The sequence below is a fragment of the Heliangelus exortis genome, chromosome 3 (genome assembly GCF_036169615.1).
Source record: "Heliangelus exortis chromosome 3, bHelExo1.hap1, whole genome shotgun sequence".
NCBI classification, from domain to species: domain Eukaryota; kingdom Metazoa; phylum Chordata; class Aves; order Apodiformes; family Trochilidae; genus Heliangelus; species Heliangelus exortis.
The window spans coordinates 51,430,804-51,445,149 of record NC_092424.1 but is presented as its reverse complement, the minus strand read 5'-3'; the positions used below and the strand labels follow the sequence as shown (position 1 = coordinate 51,445,149).

General features: G+C 38.9%; 1 protein-coding gene across 1 annotated transcript in view; it reads right to left on the bottom strand.

The window, feature by feature from the left end:
- Window positions 1-2,025: 2,025 nt before the first annotated feature.
- ESR1 (estrogen receptor 1) overlaps window positions 2,026-14,346 on the bottom strand; it is a 155,555-nt gene continuing 143,234 nt past the window's right edge. Inside the window, 4 exon segments of the mRNA XM_071740589.1 lie at window positions 2,026-7,014; window positions 7,017-7,231; window positions 7,624-7,807; window positions 11,601-11,734. Of these exon segments, the coding sequence (XP_071596690.1) occupies window positions 6,908-7,014; window positions 7,017-7,231; window positions 7,624-7,807; window positions 11,601-11,734 (640 nt within the window). The 3' untranslated portion in view covers window positions 2,026-6,907.

Sequence of the window (14,346 nt, the reverse complement as noted above, 5' to 3'; positions counted from 1 at the left end):
GCTGCAAGAGTTGCAAGAAAATAGAAAGGTATGTCTTTGCTGCACAATTTCTCAAATTACTTCAACCAGAAGATGTAAGAACTCAGGAATGAAGCTGGAGTCCCAAGTGGCTCAAGCCTGTGGAAATGTACCCAGCCCCTGGCTGCAGAGGCCCTTTTCCTGGTGATTCCTCCTCTAGCGGTCTGAGCAAGGTGCTCATCTGCCTTCTTCCATCACAGAAGACACATGAAGAAAGGGAATGAAAAAAAAGAAACTCTGTCCAGTCATGCCCACTGACAGGGCAAGAGGCAACAGGCACAACTTAAGACCACATGAAATTGCATCTGACCACAGGAAAACATTTTTTTTTTTTTTTTAATATGAGGCTTGTCAAACACTGGAACAGGTTGCACAGAGAGGTGGTAGAGTCTCCTTTTGTGACTATTTACAACTTGATTGTACACAGCCCTGAGCAATGTTTAGTAGGTGACCCAGCTCTTAGCCAGGAATTGGACTAGGCAATCTTCAGAGGTACCTTCCCAGCTGAGATATATTGTGATGCTGTGTGGTTACGTTGCACTCTGGAAAGAGAGGGCCAAAGACTGCCTAATCTCAGGCATTGTGCAATGCTTTACCCATTCAAATTGTTACAATTTTTTCAGGTGTAAGTATGCTCAGATTTTAGCTGTTAGTGTTTTTAATTTGGGACTGTCACATCTTTGATTTTGTAGTATTGTGCTGTCCAGCAGCTTTTCTGGGTTAAGACTATGAGTTCAGTATCATGTAGCAGCTGCCATGTTAAATCAGTTCTCCACAAACCATAAGAGCGTTGGACCTCTGTGCTCATTTATACTTTTGGGTAAATAAATGTATGAAGTCATTGAATGTTTTCAGCACTTTGAGTCAGCATTGAAAAAAGATTTTATTATTTTGAGCACATGTACATCTGCAATTAGTACATTACTATTGTCCTTTGTGGCCAAAGTAGGAACTCTCAGTCAAGTGTTTTGTCATGAAAGCCTGTTGCAAAATAGTCATATAATTCGGAACCATCTCTCGGTTTCACTTGGCACTTACCAAATCCCAAGAGTTCCAATCAGTCTTTTGAAGTCTGAATAAGCTATTTGCTCTCATATTTGACAAGCTATAGGGTGAAGTTTCACATGGGCATGGTGTGTCTTAATCATTGAGGTGTCTTGTCTTAATCATTGAGGTCAGAGTTAGAATTAAGGTGGTAATCTTACCATTTTTTTTCCTTGTAAATGATGTACAGTGAACCATCACATAAAGAGCTTTTATGTATATATTCATGTAGGAAACCAGAAGAACCTATGAGCAAATAGTCCCAAGTAAAACCAGCACAGCACAGAAGCCAACACAGGGGCCATATTCTCTCTATATTACCGATTTATGTATGTAAGTATTGAAATACCTACAAATGTATGTAAATGCTATAGATGACTGCTTTGATTCTTGGAGATTTTGAGAGTATTCAACAGGATATGGTTCAGTTCAAAGTGGTGTTTTGTCAGTAGAAGTATCTTTCATTTATTTTCAACGCCTTCCTAAGAACTTAGTCAAGACAGTTTTTTCCCATGAGAACTCATTTTCACTTGGGGAAGAAGTGCTGTTTCTCTTGATACTACCTAATTCATGGTAAGTGGCAGTAAACTACAAAAGGCTACATTTACACATGTAAATTATGGTCTCGTACACCATAATCTGTTTCACAAGCCAAAATAAGGAAGGTAAAGCTTATAAAATACTAAGCACATTAAAGCATATAAAGTACTAAATACTTCAGTGACTTCCCTGGTGTCATTAGGAATAGAGTAGACCTAACACATTGTCAGCTCAAATATGGCCACTCTGATGCTTTTTAGGAAAGATGAAGAAACTAAGAAACATCTTTCAGTTAGATAGACAGAAACAGTCTGTGTCTGTCTCTGTTAATAACAGGGTGCCATTGCTCTGTTTACTGGAAAACAATTAGTAGAGAAGTGCATTTTTAAAACTATACAAAAGGTAACTAATGAATCAAAGTGCTCTGGTTAATTCTTTATTTTCAACACCAAATACATTGATATAAATCTTGCACCAATCAGGTAGCCTACTGTATTTCTCATTTAGACTTTTTTAGGTGCAAAACAAAGAAAAAAAAACAAACCTCACCAAAATGAAGACATCAATAATTTTATATGCATCAATGAAAGTACAGAATACTTCAACAAATACATTATGGCAGCTGAGACTATACCAAAGAAAGGACTTTTCATTGACAGACTACAGAGTGCACACAAAAGCTTTAGTTTTATCATATATACAATAAGGTGATACATAAAGTGGCTTGTTAATGCAATGGTCATTTTCTGAAGGGAAAGACTTCTACTTAGAGGCACACAGGACTACAGAGCATATTAATTTGCAAGATGGCAGCATATACTTTTTTTTTAACTTTTTTGTTTGTTTCTTTAGGCACATTTGAATGTAAAAGATTAATTTTTTTTTAAGTTTTGTGGTTTTTTTTTAAACACAGTGCAAAACTGAATACCCTTTTAGGTAACAATCACTTTGAAAACAACTTTCAGGATGTAAGACTATCTACATTTGAAAGATGAATGGGAGTTGCAAGTAGAAAGGCAGAACATTAACATTAGGGAAATATTAGTTTTAAATTCTCAGATCAGTTTGAGATGATGCTATAGTTGCAGGTGACAGCAAAGACTGGTTTCTACTATGATACCATCATTAGCACAATTATTTTGTGTGTTGAATTTCTGTCTGTAAACCTCTGTTATGGTTGTAGATAGCATTGAAAATAGCCATCTATTCGAAATAAGAAATGCACTTCGCATAAGATCAGCTGAGAATAATTTATATATAAAATCCCATTAGCTTTAGGTTGGGTTGCATTTTAATTTTAAAGCAGGATATTATATACACAGGAGAGGCTTGCTGTGTTCCTACCAAAAGCCTGTGATATGATTAAGGCCCTAGTGAGGCAGAATTTTGCTTTGCTGGTAATTTATTTAATTTTAAACCTTTGGCACAACTATTAAGGAGTCAGTCAGCATTAGCTGAAATGGATGGAGGCTCTGATACAAACCATGGCTTGGATGAAGAGGGTGGATTGGGTTTTCTTTTGTTTTCTTTTGTTTTCAATTTAAGTCCAGTGAATTGCTGACAGCCTTTCTATACCCTTGGGAGCTCAGTTCAGATCATTTCTTTAAATACATTTTTTTTAATTATAAAACCCCTCAGTATACAGAAGGAGAAAAATCATCAAAATATGTCACTGAAACATACCAGTAAATTTATCACAAACACACACACCAAGAAATTCCCATGAAATTAGTTTCCCAGTAGAAATCCTGCTATCCCAATGGGGAGTTTTACCTGAGGCAAAGTCTACAATGTTGAGACATGGCTTGAACCACTGTAAGCTAGAGTAGCTCTCACAGACTTTTGGAAACTCAAACACCACTAAGTGCTACAGGTCACCCTATCTCCTCCTCTCCCAAGCTTTTTGTAATTGTTCAGTAACAATAATATTCTCAAGCAAAGCAAGTTCAGCTGGTCTATTTCTGTTTGGCTTGTGCTGGTATTACATTGCCTATGTTTCTGGGGGGGAAGTGGTGTTTTGGTTTGGCTTTTTTTGTTTGTGTTGGTTTTTTTTTAATTTATATTTTTTTAAAAAAATCCATGTATAAACATTATAAAATAATTCTGTCATTAGCTCTCCAGAGACATTACTATGAATGTTTTGGTAAAAGTATAATTAGCTGCCTTGAATAGTTTTCTTTAATTTTTATGGTTTTTAACATGCTATGTATTTTTATTTAATATCCAGCACCAGCTATTCAGGTAGTACTGGTTTGTCAGCTGCAAATATAAAGTATATATATATATATCTATATATATACACACACACACACATATAATAGCATCCTGTGAAATAAAAATTAACAAATGTCAGGCACAATTGTTTGCATACACAAGAGCATAATTCAGAATTATATGTGAAAACAAATTGCCATTTTCGTATCTTAGATTTCGTTTTATCAATTGAGTAGCTACATTCAGCTGTCTGCTGTGTGAACAATCATCTTTATAGATAAATAACTATGGGAAGGTTGCTATATTCATTAAGGTGCTGCTTTAATTAAAATCTCGTTAACAAGTTAATGACAGATCCTGAAACTGCCCTAAGGTAGATGATTACTGGGAATCACTCTTTGATCTCAGGCCCCATTACTGTTGTCACCATAACCATGGGAGTACTGGCTGAATCTAAATAAATCCTTGCAAGGGCTGAGCCTAGGAAAGCATTCATAATTAAGTTTGTGAGCTGATGATTATTCCTTATGTTCCAAGATAAATAACAATACCCTTTTATCTGCTGTCTACCACTTTAAATCACCCTTATCCAGCTTCTCTGGGAAAATCTGCAGTGTGGTGGTACTTGCCCTATGTAAGTACTGTCAGAATCTGATCCCCCTGAACTCCATTGATCTCCACAAACTACTTTTTTTTTTTTTTTCCCCCTCTAGGTCAAAATTGCACTTGGATTAATACAATGAACTGCTCTGGGATGTAGGAAGGGAGGTTTTCATTTCAACCAATTTGTCTTGCAGTTTATGAGGTTGATTTGAGTGTTTGTGAGCAGCACCAAGTGGCACATACATACAATATTTAAAGAGCAGCTATGAAACACACTGGGCTACAAGGGAATGATGATGGTGTAAGCACATAAGCATAATTACAAGGATTCCCGTGCTCCATTCAGATCTAAGCCTGCACTCATTTCAGAGGATTTTGTAATTTTCTAACACATTTGAAAACCAGCTACTAAACAAAACAAAAATTGCATTTTCTTTCAAGGCATTTAGGAGCACTGCAAAAGCCTTTAGGTACCAAACTGATGCACACACACTCTTACTGAATATACAAAAAAACCCCAAATTCTTGAGCACATTCAGAAAAAAAAAAAATGACACTATAACATGCATCAATAAAAGGCCTATGAACTTCTTACAGTGACTGCTTCACATGTTTAGGCTTGCACAGTTTTCAAAGGCTTAAACCGCAGATATCTTTGGATATATACATGAAGCTGTGACAGACATCATTATGTACATTCACTAAATAATCCAATCCTTGACTTGGAGCAGAAACTTGTCCTATGCCTTGCTGCCTTCACAACTGGTCTGTAAATCAATCCCACTGCACAAAGACTCCACTTGTGTGACAGCATAGTGAGACATAGGCTCTCCTGTACAGCATTAGTTGCACTATTTCCTATATTTAGTTACTACAGGATTTTCCAATCAACATAATCTAACATAAAGGTTTCAACTATAGCAGTAAAAGAAGCATCCCTGAACCCTTCTCTAGCACTGTGGCCAGCTGCTGTGGAGCAGCCCACACGTATGCTATGAGACATCCTTACTGGCAGTGTGGTCACTTCCAGCCAGCTACTGGAATAGTCCCTGGTCCATACCAACTCCCAAAGTGCACCTGTAAACCAGAAGTGCAGATAGCACAGGCCAAGTTCATCATTAGACTAGTAAAATATCCCTGGCATATGTAACAATCACATTCCAGCACCCAGCAATGTTCCCTGGCAAATTTAATTTTCTACCATAGAGGCAGTCAAACAGCAGCACTGACTCCTACTTTTAGTAGCACAGAGTCTGTGTTTCTTCAGTCTCTCTCCTTCATTCCTTGCAGAAACTCTTCATGTCAGTGGACCTTTTGTACATTTATAGTTGGTCTGATGAACCTGACTGATCCTTATGAAAATCAAACGCACGGAGAAGACCAAATTTCTCTTTCTCAACATGCAGTCCCAGAGTCTGCACCATGTTTGAGTCTCACTGCCCAGTTCTGGTGTCACAGGTGAGCTGGCTCTTAACAGTGATTCTGAGCATGGCCCAATGAAAGCCAAAGAAAGCCCCAGCAATGCAAAGCCAACTGCTCTGGCTGCGATGCCAGCCTCCCATTCACAGCTAGGCCACATGCTACTGAGTGAGATGGGACCATCCCACCCTGCTGTGCCAGTCTTGCACTGGCATTCTCACCCCTTGGTTTGTAGCACAAAAAAGGTAAAGACAAAGGGAGTCTTTTATAATACAGTGCTCAACCATGCCATGTGTGAGAGAAGTTTTTCTGTTGTTTTAAGACCTCATGATTTTTTAATCATCTAGTCTGATTTGAGAGTAATCATCTATGTTACCACTGCTTGCCATGTTGCCCTTGATTTATATATGGCCAAACAATACAACAGTTTAGCCGTGTGGGATCAGACAAGAGAAGATTCATGCAATGCAATTCAGCTAAAGAATATCATACGGCATCTAAGAGTTTGGTCAGTGTGAACTTGAGAGGGAGTTGTCTGCTTATGTAAGCCAGCAAGGTAAAACAGTATTATTCTTAGACAGGGTTCCTTTCTACTGTAGGAAGAGAAGAGGTGGGAATCTACGTAACCTACCAAGGCAGTCACTAGCAGTGCAGTTTCACTATGGCATGCTGAGATGCCAAGCAACTTTCCACTTACTTGCACCCCAAAAGTCATCCAGAATCTCTTCTAAGCTGCTTCAAAATTCAAGCAAGTAAAGGATTAGGCAAGCTCAGAATTTGCGGTGGATATCAACAAAGGCTACTACCATACCTAAAGATACCAATATGCATTGGTGGTATGGCCTATTAATTTATAGTAAGATGAATGTTCAGTTTAAATTAGGACTTACCCAATTTACAAGCAAAATTAAATAAAAACACTGCGAATTTTAAATCAACTTAGCCTGACAGTTCTTGCTGGCTGTCCATAGCAATGAAATGTCTTCCATTTAGGAGAAGCAATCAATTTAGGCAAGCGCTTGCCAAACACTCAAATGGAAAATGCAGGTGACTGTTGTCATTGGAGTGTTTACAGAGGTGGCACTATAGACAAAATGAAGCAGGAGCTAGGTAGTACGCTGCTGGGTTTCTCATACCATTCTATACGCTGACTTCTGTTTATACTGTATTCTGCATATTCTCTTCCTCTTTGCCATTTATGTAGAAAGACTGCAAGGAATGAGATGAAGCTGGTGCAGTTGTCAGCTGGCTCCGGCTCTCCTCTTCCATTGGTGCAGCACTCCTGGCTGCTGGGGCATGCAGGCGGTGAGCATCCAGCATCTCCAGCAACAGATCGTAGAGTGGAACTACATTTTTACACTTCATATTGTACAGGTGCTCCATTCCTTTGTTGCTGTGGGTGGTAACAGGAGAAAAGTTACTTTCCAACTATGGTATGGGGGAAAAATGCTATCAGCTAGTAATATTTGTTAGGTTCATATAAATTCCCCCTTGTACAAAACAACTAACAGTGCAGTTGCTGGATGCTCCTGCTACAGCTAGCTGAAGAAGGCACCATCAAAGAACATTTCAGACTGCCTATGAGCAAGTTGCCTTCTAAAGGTGGCTCTTTTTCTGTTTTTTGCCTAAAAGGTAGCCTAGGCCACAGACTCCTATTTTAGGTACTGTGACACAGCTCTACACACAGTCTGCGCCCACCCGTGAAGGAAAACTTTGTATGTGCATTTGTGAAACCTCCCCAGCACAGGACCAGTGCAGGAGGGCTGACTGCATGCTTGCTCTCACCTCATGTGTCTGATGTGAGAGAGGATGAGGAGGAGCTGAGCCAGTCGTCTGTGCTGCTGCTGCAGAGAAAGACCCGACTTAGCCATTAGGTGTATCAGTGTGTCTGTGATTTTGTCCAGAACCCGGTGAATATAGTCTCTCTCTTCCAGAGATTTCAAGGTGCTGGAAAGAAAAGTGTACACACCTGGAGAAAGAAGAAGAAAAACAAACAAACAAACCACAGAAAAAAAATTACTTTGATGGAGTCAGACTGTGCAAGGTACACCTTGTGCCTGGCCTCTTCAGTTGTGCATGAACCCTCCGGCTTGTCGGCCAGGTCACTGGTCTGGATGACCCTGGAGATTGGATTTGGTCACTGTGGGCAAAGCAGGAGGTGGAAGATGATGCCTCTTCTCCACTAGGGTCCATCCTAGGTCTGGGCCAGGTGGTGGGTGACAACTGCAGACTGCAGCTTGACCAACCTGCGGGCTGCAGCCTTCTCTTGGTCACTCAGCTCTGAAATCTTGAGAAGATGCTGTTGTCACTTGAAAGCTCTGCAATACATACTAACCAGCCCAGGCTTTCAGTATTTTTTTTTCATTTTCTCTGCTGTTTGATGTTTGATTTGGATCATTCGATAGTCAGTCTAGAATTGAATAATACGTTACCACAAAACAAGTAAAAAATATCAAGGTTTCTTTATGCACACTAGCCTCAACAAAGATCCCCCAGCCAAGCAAAAGACTTGAAAAGTGTGCTCCTTCTCCTGCAAACCCAAACTCCCCTTTAAAAACTATGTCCAAAGCAACATGTGTAAATCCAACCATTTTACAGTGCTAACTGCTGAAACCGAGCATCTTGAAGATATATATCAGAAAGAAATTTTTCTAGAAATCAAAATACCCTCCAACTTCCCCTCCAACTTCCCCTCTACATGTCCTATAAAACAGTCACAAGAACGAGAGATTTTGCCAGTAGCAATTCTTGTGTGCATGAAGCACATCAGCTTTCTAAATGGAAAATTATAAACTATTTTGCATGTTTGATCTTGTATTTGTTGCCAACAAGAACATAGAATCATACAGCCAAAGTGAATCAAGTCACAACAGCACTGTGCTGCTAAAAGGCAGCTGGTGGATTCAACACCAGGTTTTTAAGCTTCTGGGTGGAGCCAATAACTCTAAACAGACTGTATTACTATGATCCATTCCTGATCGTATCACTATGATCCATTCCATTACTCAAATGTAGAGTAATATGCAACCAAGTTGGTGATATTAAGAAAAAAATACACACATACACACAAGCTAACATACGTACATAGACTTCTTTGAATTGCTTGTAACTGGGGAGCTGTATCATCAGATTTGAAGATAAGAATATCTTGCCATGCATCTGAACAGACAGGAAAATTTACTTTTTTTCCCATCTTGGCATACAACCTCAAATCACCTTGGTACTTCAAGGACCTGACACCCAGAGCTATTGTAACCTGCAAGTAGATTTTATGACTTTGGCACTTCTGTGCTAAAAAGACATACAAATTTGTGTTTGTGAATGTTAGTGTAGTATCTCCCTGGGAGAAAGAGAGCTCTAGAGAGAGACAGTTCTTCAAAAAAAAAAAAAACCAAAAAACCCCCCAAAAAAACCGGATAACTCAAACACAGGACAAGTTCTGAAAACCATGTCAAAGCTCTGTATTTTGGTAATGAATGTTGCTTTTAATTTGATATATCACCTCTTTTCTCACAAAGCTTTTTATGGCTATTATTGTTATTTTACTGAAATGAATTCAACAAAGAGAAACAGCTCCTCTGGCTTATCTCAACTGAATGACACTTAACCACCCTTATGTATATACTTACTGACAATATCAGGCTTTATACCTTTGCAGGCACCTGCAGGGGTAAGTCTCTTTATTATTGACAAAACACAATCCAATTGAGAAAACCCACGGTACCACCCGACCAGCTTACTTCAGCCAGAGGATGCAATTGTGCCTTTGTAAACATACCTCTTATTTTTGTAACTTTGAAACAAGCAAAAGAAAAAAAAATTGTTAAAAAAATTGGTTTTCACCTGGATCTAGTCCACAAGCTATTAAAAAGGATAAATCAAAAAAAGAACTCCTCCCAGAAATATAGACACTTCAGGCAATTGCCAGTCAATAACTGCCAAGAAAAACAACCTTTGGTTTTCCCTTCTGCCCCCACTGGTGATTGTTCCTGCCCCAGGGCAAAGACCAGAAATTTCCCAAAAAAAGAAATTCCAGCTATCCATCAAACACATACATAGACAAGCAGAGTTTTGGAACTAGAGTGCAGAAAATTGGCTTAGCAGAGTGAACTTTAACAGTCTCAAAGGTCTTTTCAAGCTCTGACACTGAAAGCAAGCCTGAATTGAATAGCTACCGGGTGGTTTTCCAGCTCTTTCTGTATGTCAGTATTGTAAAACAAAATTGGAGCAAGACAGAGGAAGCAGTGCCCTGCAAACAAGACAAACCTCTTGGTCTGTGCCCAAAGCTATGCCCAGAACAGAGTTCCAGAGACTGCAGTGCTGCCATGCCAGGTGTTATATAGGGATATAGGGATATAATTTTACATGTTTCACTACATATAGTGATATATCTTTACATATTACTGTAGAAGAGAACATTCTCTATTCTTTTCTGTCGTGATAAACCCTAGTTTTAAATATCTTTACATTTATAGCTCAGGTTCTTCCTCCTCTTCCACCATGCCTCATTGCTCAGGATCTGTAGGGATCCAGGCTGAGCTTTGAGCTAATTCCACCCCATACCATGCACTCATGTAATCATCCAGCCCCCCAAATGAAAAAATAAATAGCACAAATTAACAGCAGCTGGAAGAATCAGGAGAAGAAACTAACAAACACTCGTACAGCATAATGTATCAGGAGATGTTGCAAAATACCAGAGAAAATAGAAGCCCACCAAAAGCAATAAATAGTACTGCCTCATGTGAGGAGACTAACAGATGTCCAAGGATTTAATAAATAAATGTTTGTGTACACTCAGTGAATTAAACCCACACAAAGCTTTAGAATGCAATTGCAGGCTGCAATTAAAGATGAAATGTAGCATAGTAAGTCAGATTTGTTTAATTTGTTCATTTGCTTAAAATATTTTGAGATCAGCTGGTTTAATCATGTATATATAATACAGATAACACAAGAGTAAAAAATTCATTGTCTATTTATCTGCTTTTTCTTTTGTGTAAGTTTTGTGTATATTTACATGCTTAATTATAGAATAAAAAAAAAAAGGTTACTGGAGGCTTGGAGGTCACCTAGTTCATACTCCTTCTTAAAGAGCAGTAACCTCAGGATCAAGCTGCCCAGAGCTTTGTCCAGTTGAGTTTTGATTCTCTGCAAAGACAAAGAACCTACCGTCTTTCTGGCCAACATGTTCCAGTGCTCTCACTGAGAAGATTTTTCATTCTGTTCATGTGGACAGGGTCTCCCTTACCCTGCCATTGCAGTTTGTCCTTTCCTAGTGCACCTCTGAGAAGAGTATGGGCTTCGCTTTTCCATAACCCATTCCTCAGCTCTCTGAAGACTGCAGTGAGACCCATTCCAGGATGAACAAACCCAGCTCTCTCAGCCTCTCCTTATACGTCATGTACGCCTTGTGCTTCAAAGCACATAGTGTTTCCTAAATGGCCTTTACCTATGGAGACAGGCTATATAGATGAAGAAAAGCATCTGCAGAAGATATTTTTTTGAGTATCTATTCCAAATAACACTTATACAACTACTACACATACCCCAAATTATGCTGCTTATCTCTGTAATGCAGTCTAGCCTCCCACCAGGGCATCTAAAAGGTCTGACAGTCAGAAACTCACATCCACATTCCCACCAGCTAGCAGCTGCTTATGGGAATGCAAAAACTGAAATGAAAAATTAATTACATTTATGCATAAAGGCATATACAAGCGGTACAGACATATATTCTGTGACCATGCATTCATACTTACCAGAATTGAGCAGGATGATGGACTTAAGGCACACAAATTCCTCCCCTTGAAGGTTCATCATGCGAAACCGAGCAGCAGTAGCCAGCAGCATGTCAAAGATTTCCACCATTCCCTCTACACATTTCCCTTGATTCCTGCATGAATACCATGAAGGGGGAGACATTCACAGCTTTGCCCAGGTGATGGCATGACCTCTTCAACCCCTTGGATCAGTCCCCTCCAGTTTGATTTCATCAGTCCCTGGCTAACGCAGGACTTCCTGCTCAAGGTTCATTTGGTGTATGTGAAGTTACAAAAGCATAATTCCTAGAATCCCACATAAAATCGATACATTATTAAACATTATATGCTCCCACAAAAATGCCACTTTCATAAACTTGTCACCAAGAGGCATTACTGCAGTGGAACATACAAGATTGATTCAACCAAACTTTTACATGGAGGACAAACATTTGTTTAAAGCTTTCTTTTTTTTTTTTTTTTTTTTTTTTCTTCTTCTGTTCTGCTTATGTAACTTGGCTTCCTTCTTGGTTTGGGTTTTTCCAACACACTTCTCATTTACCTGATAGCAGCACAGTGTCTCCTTAAAGAAATGCTTATTCGTGAGCTCAAGAAGGACTTATGAAACAAAAATGTCTATATGCCTGAGTTTAATTAAAAACTACCACTTCACTCCAGAAACCAGAGCTCTTAAACCAGAGTATTAAATAAAGCTAAAGTTAGGGAAATCTCAAAGTGGTCATCACTATTAATGACCTCCCTCCACTCACAATATCAGGTATTCTCTTTCATTAATATTCTTCTCGCACCTTCCATTCATGAATTAATGCAGATTGTACTTATTTTTATGAAAATTTAGTCAGCAGACTTTCTGGTCATAGACTATTGGATCATTCACATTGCTATTTTTTCCCAAAAACTACCTATTTTTACTTTTATTAGGACTTCCTGTGTGAAATTTTAACATGTAAGAGTTAATTAGTGATCAGATCTGCTGATTTAAAATATACTAATTTTTAGATGTGGCTCTTACGAATAAAATTTGAAGACCATTGTTATAGGAAAATGCAAAAGCAAGTTCAAATTATCAGATGTCTTTTCCACTATAATTTGTAACATAAACAGATGCTGAGCATATCCTAATCTCATTGCAACAAAACCACTGCTGACTACCAGAACAGCTACACCTGCCTCAGTCCTCATAGAGTTGTGCTGATGCGACTCTGTAGCTGATGTCTATAGACATACCAGGCCCTCAGACAAAGAAGTCCTCTTCCTTTTTGACTACAGCCTGGGAAAATTCTTTGCACTTCTCGATCATGTCTAAACCTAAAACTGACTCAAAGGAGAGGGAATATCTGTAAGCACTCGTGCACCAATCTCCTTTCATGTTAAAATCCCTATTCAGCTTAGTTTGGTGCTTGAACCTTAATCTACATCTCCCTTATCCCCCCAGCCATTGGCTATGGCATGTGACAGAGGGTATTTCATCTGCTTTTAAAGGTATTTAAACAAAGCAAGAAAATACCAAGAAAACAAAGTGAGAGAGCATCCCTTAAAACTGCCAGTTGGGTGTTGGTTAAAAATACAGTAATAGTTGAAAATGCAGAGTTCCGATTAAGTTTTCCAGTCACTGCTAGAAAAACACATGTTCCCTGACTTTTTGGAGAGAAAGAGCTGACCCAGCCTTGGGACTGGAAACAGCAGAAAGACATGTTTAATAAGGAGCATGGGATGCTTCTTCTCACCTTGCATATCTGCAAGCTACCAGGAAGCTGCATGCTGAGCCACTCCTGAGAAGTGCCTAAGTCTTCTTACACATTTCACTAGCACTTATTTCAAAACTGTGATTTCCACTGTGTGGCAGGCACCCAGCCACAAGCTGCAACATCTGGCAATTCAAATACTATGGTCTTTTCCAGGTCCATTTAGTTGAAGAAATGGTGGTTTAAGCTATGGCAACTTTTCAGGTACGAACCATAACACTGAAAATTTCACAAATCAGGTTCCCACACACTATGGCAACAACTGCAGTGTAAAAGGTTGTGGACACAAGTCTGAGTGTTAAGATTAGCAGGCAGGCAGACTCAGTGCTGTGTCACACACAAAGCTTCTTTCACCCTCATTTACAGTGCCCTGACTGATGAGGTGAACTAGAGGACAGATCTCAGCCTGGTATGTATGAATATGGCTTTACTGAAATTCAGAGTTCTGCACTTTTTGCCTAAAAGCTGAATGAGAACTCAGGCAGGGAATTCTCAAAGATTTTATGACCAATCAGTTCCACTGTTCAGTGTTGGATCCAGGAAGGTTTTCAGCTATGACCATCTTGCTGCCCTGACTAATCCTGCTAAGGCAGAACAATGTTGAAAAACTGAATCTGTATATTCCTCCTCTATTTGGAAATAAATGAAATAAACAAATGCAAAGTAGTATTGAATAACAAAACTGCCAAATAAATAAATAAATAAATAGCCTCACAAAAAAATCAGTCACACAAAACAAGGCATGAGAATGCAAACAATTACTACTGCCTCCAGATCTGATTTGTGTGCTAAAATTTAAGTCAAAATTTAAGTAAAACAAACATGAATTTTTATAGTTCGAAAAGTTGCACTGCTTCTGATACAATATTTTTGCCTATAGCTAAAAGATTATTGACCTTGCATACGGAGTTAAACACTGTTTCTGAGGACTAAAAGCCTTTAATAGTTTTGCCTTAACTTAAATAACACCCTAGAAAAGG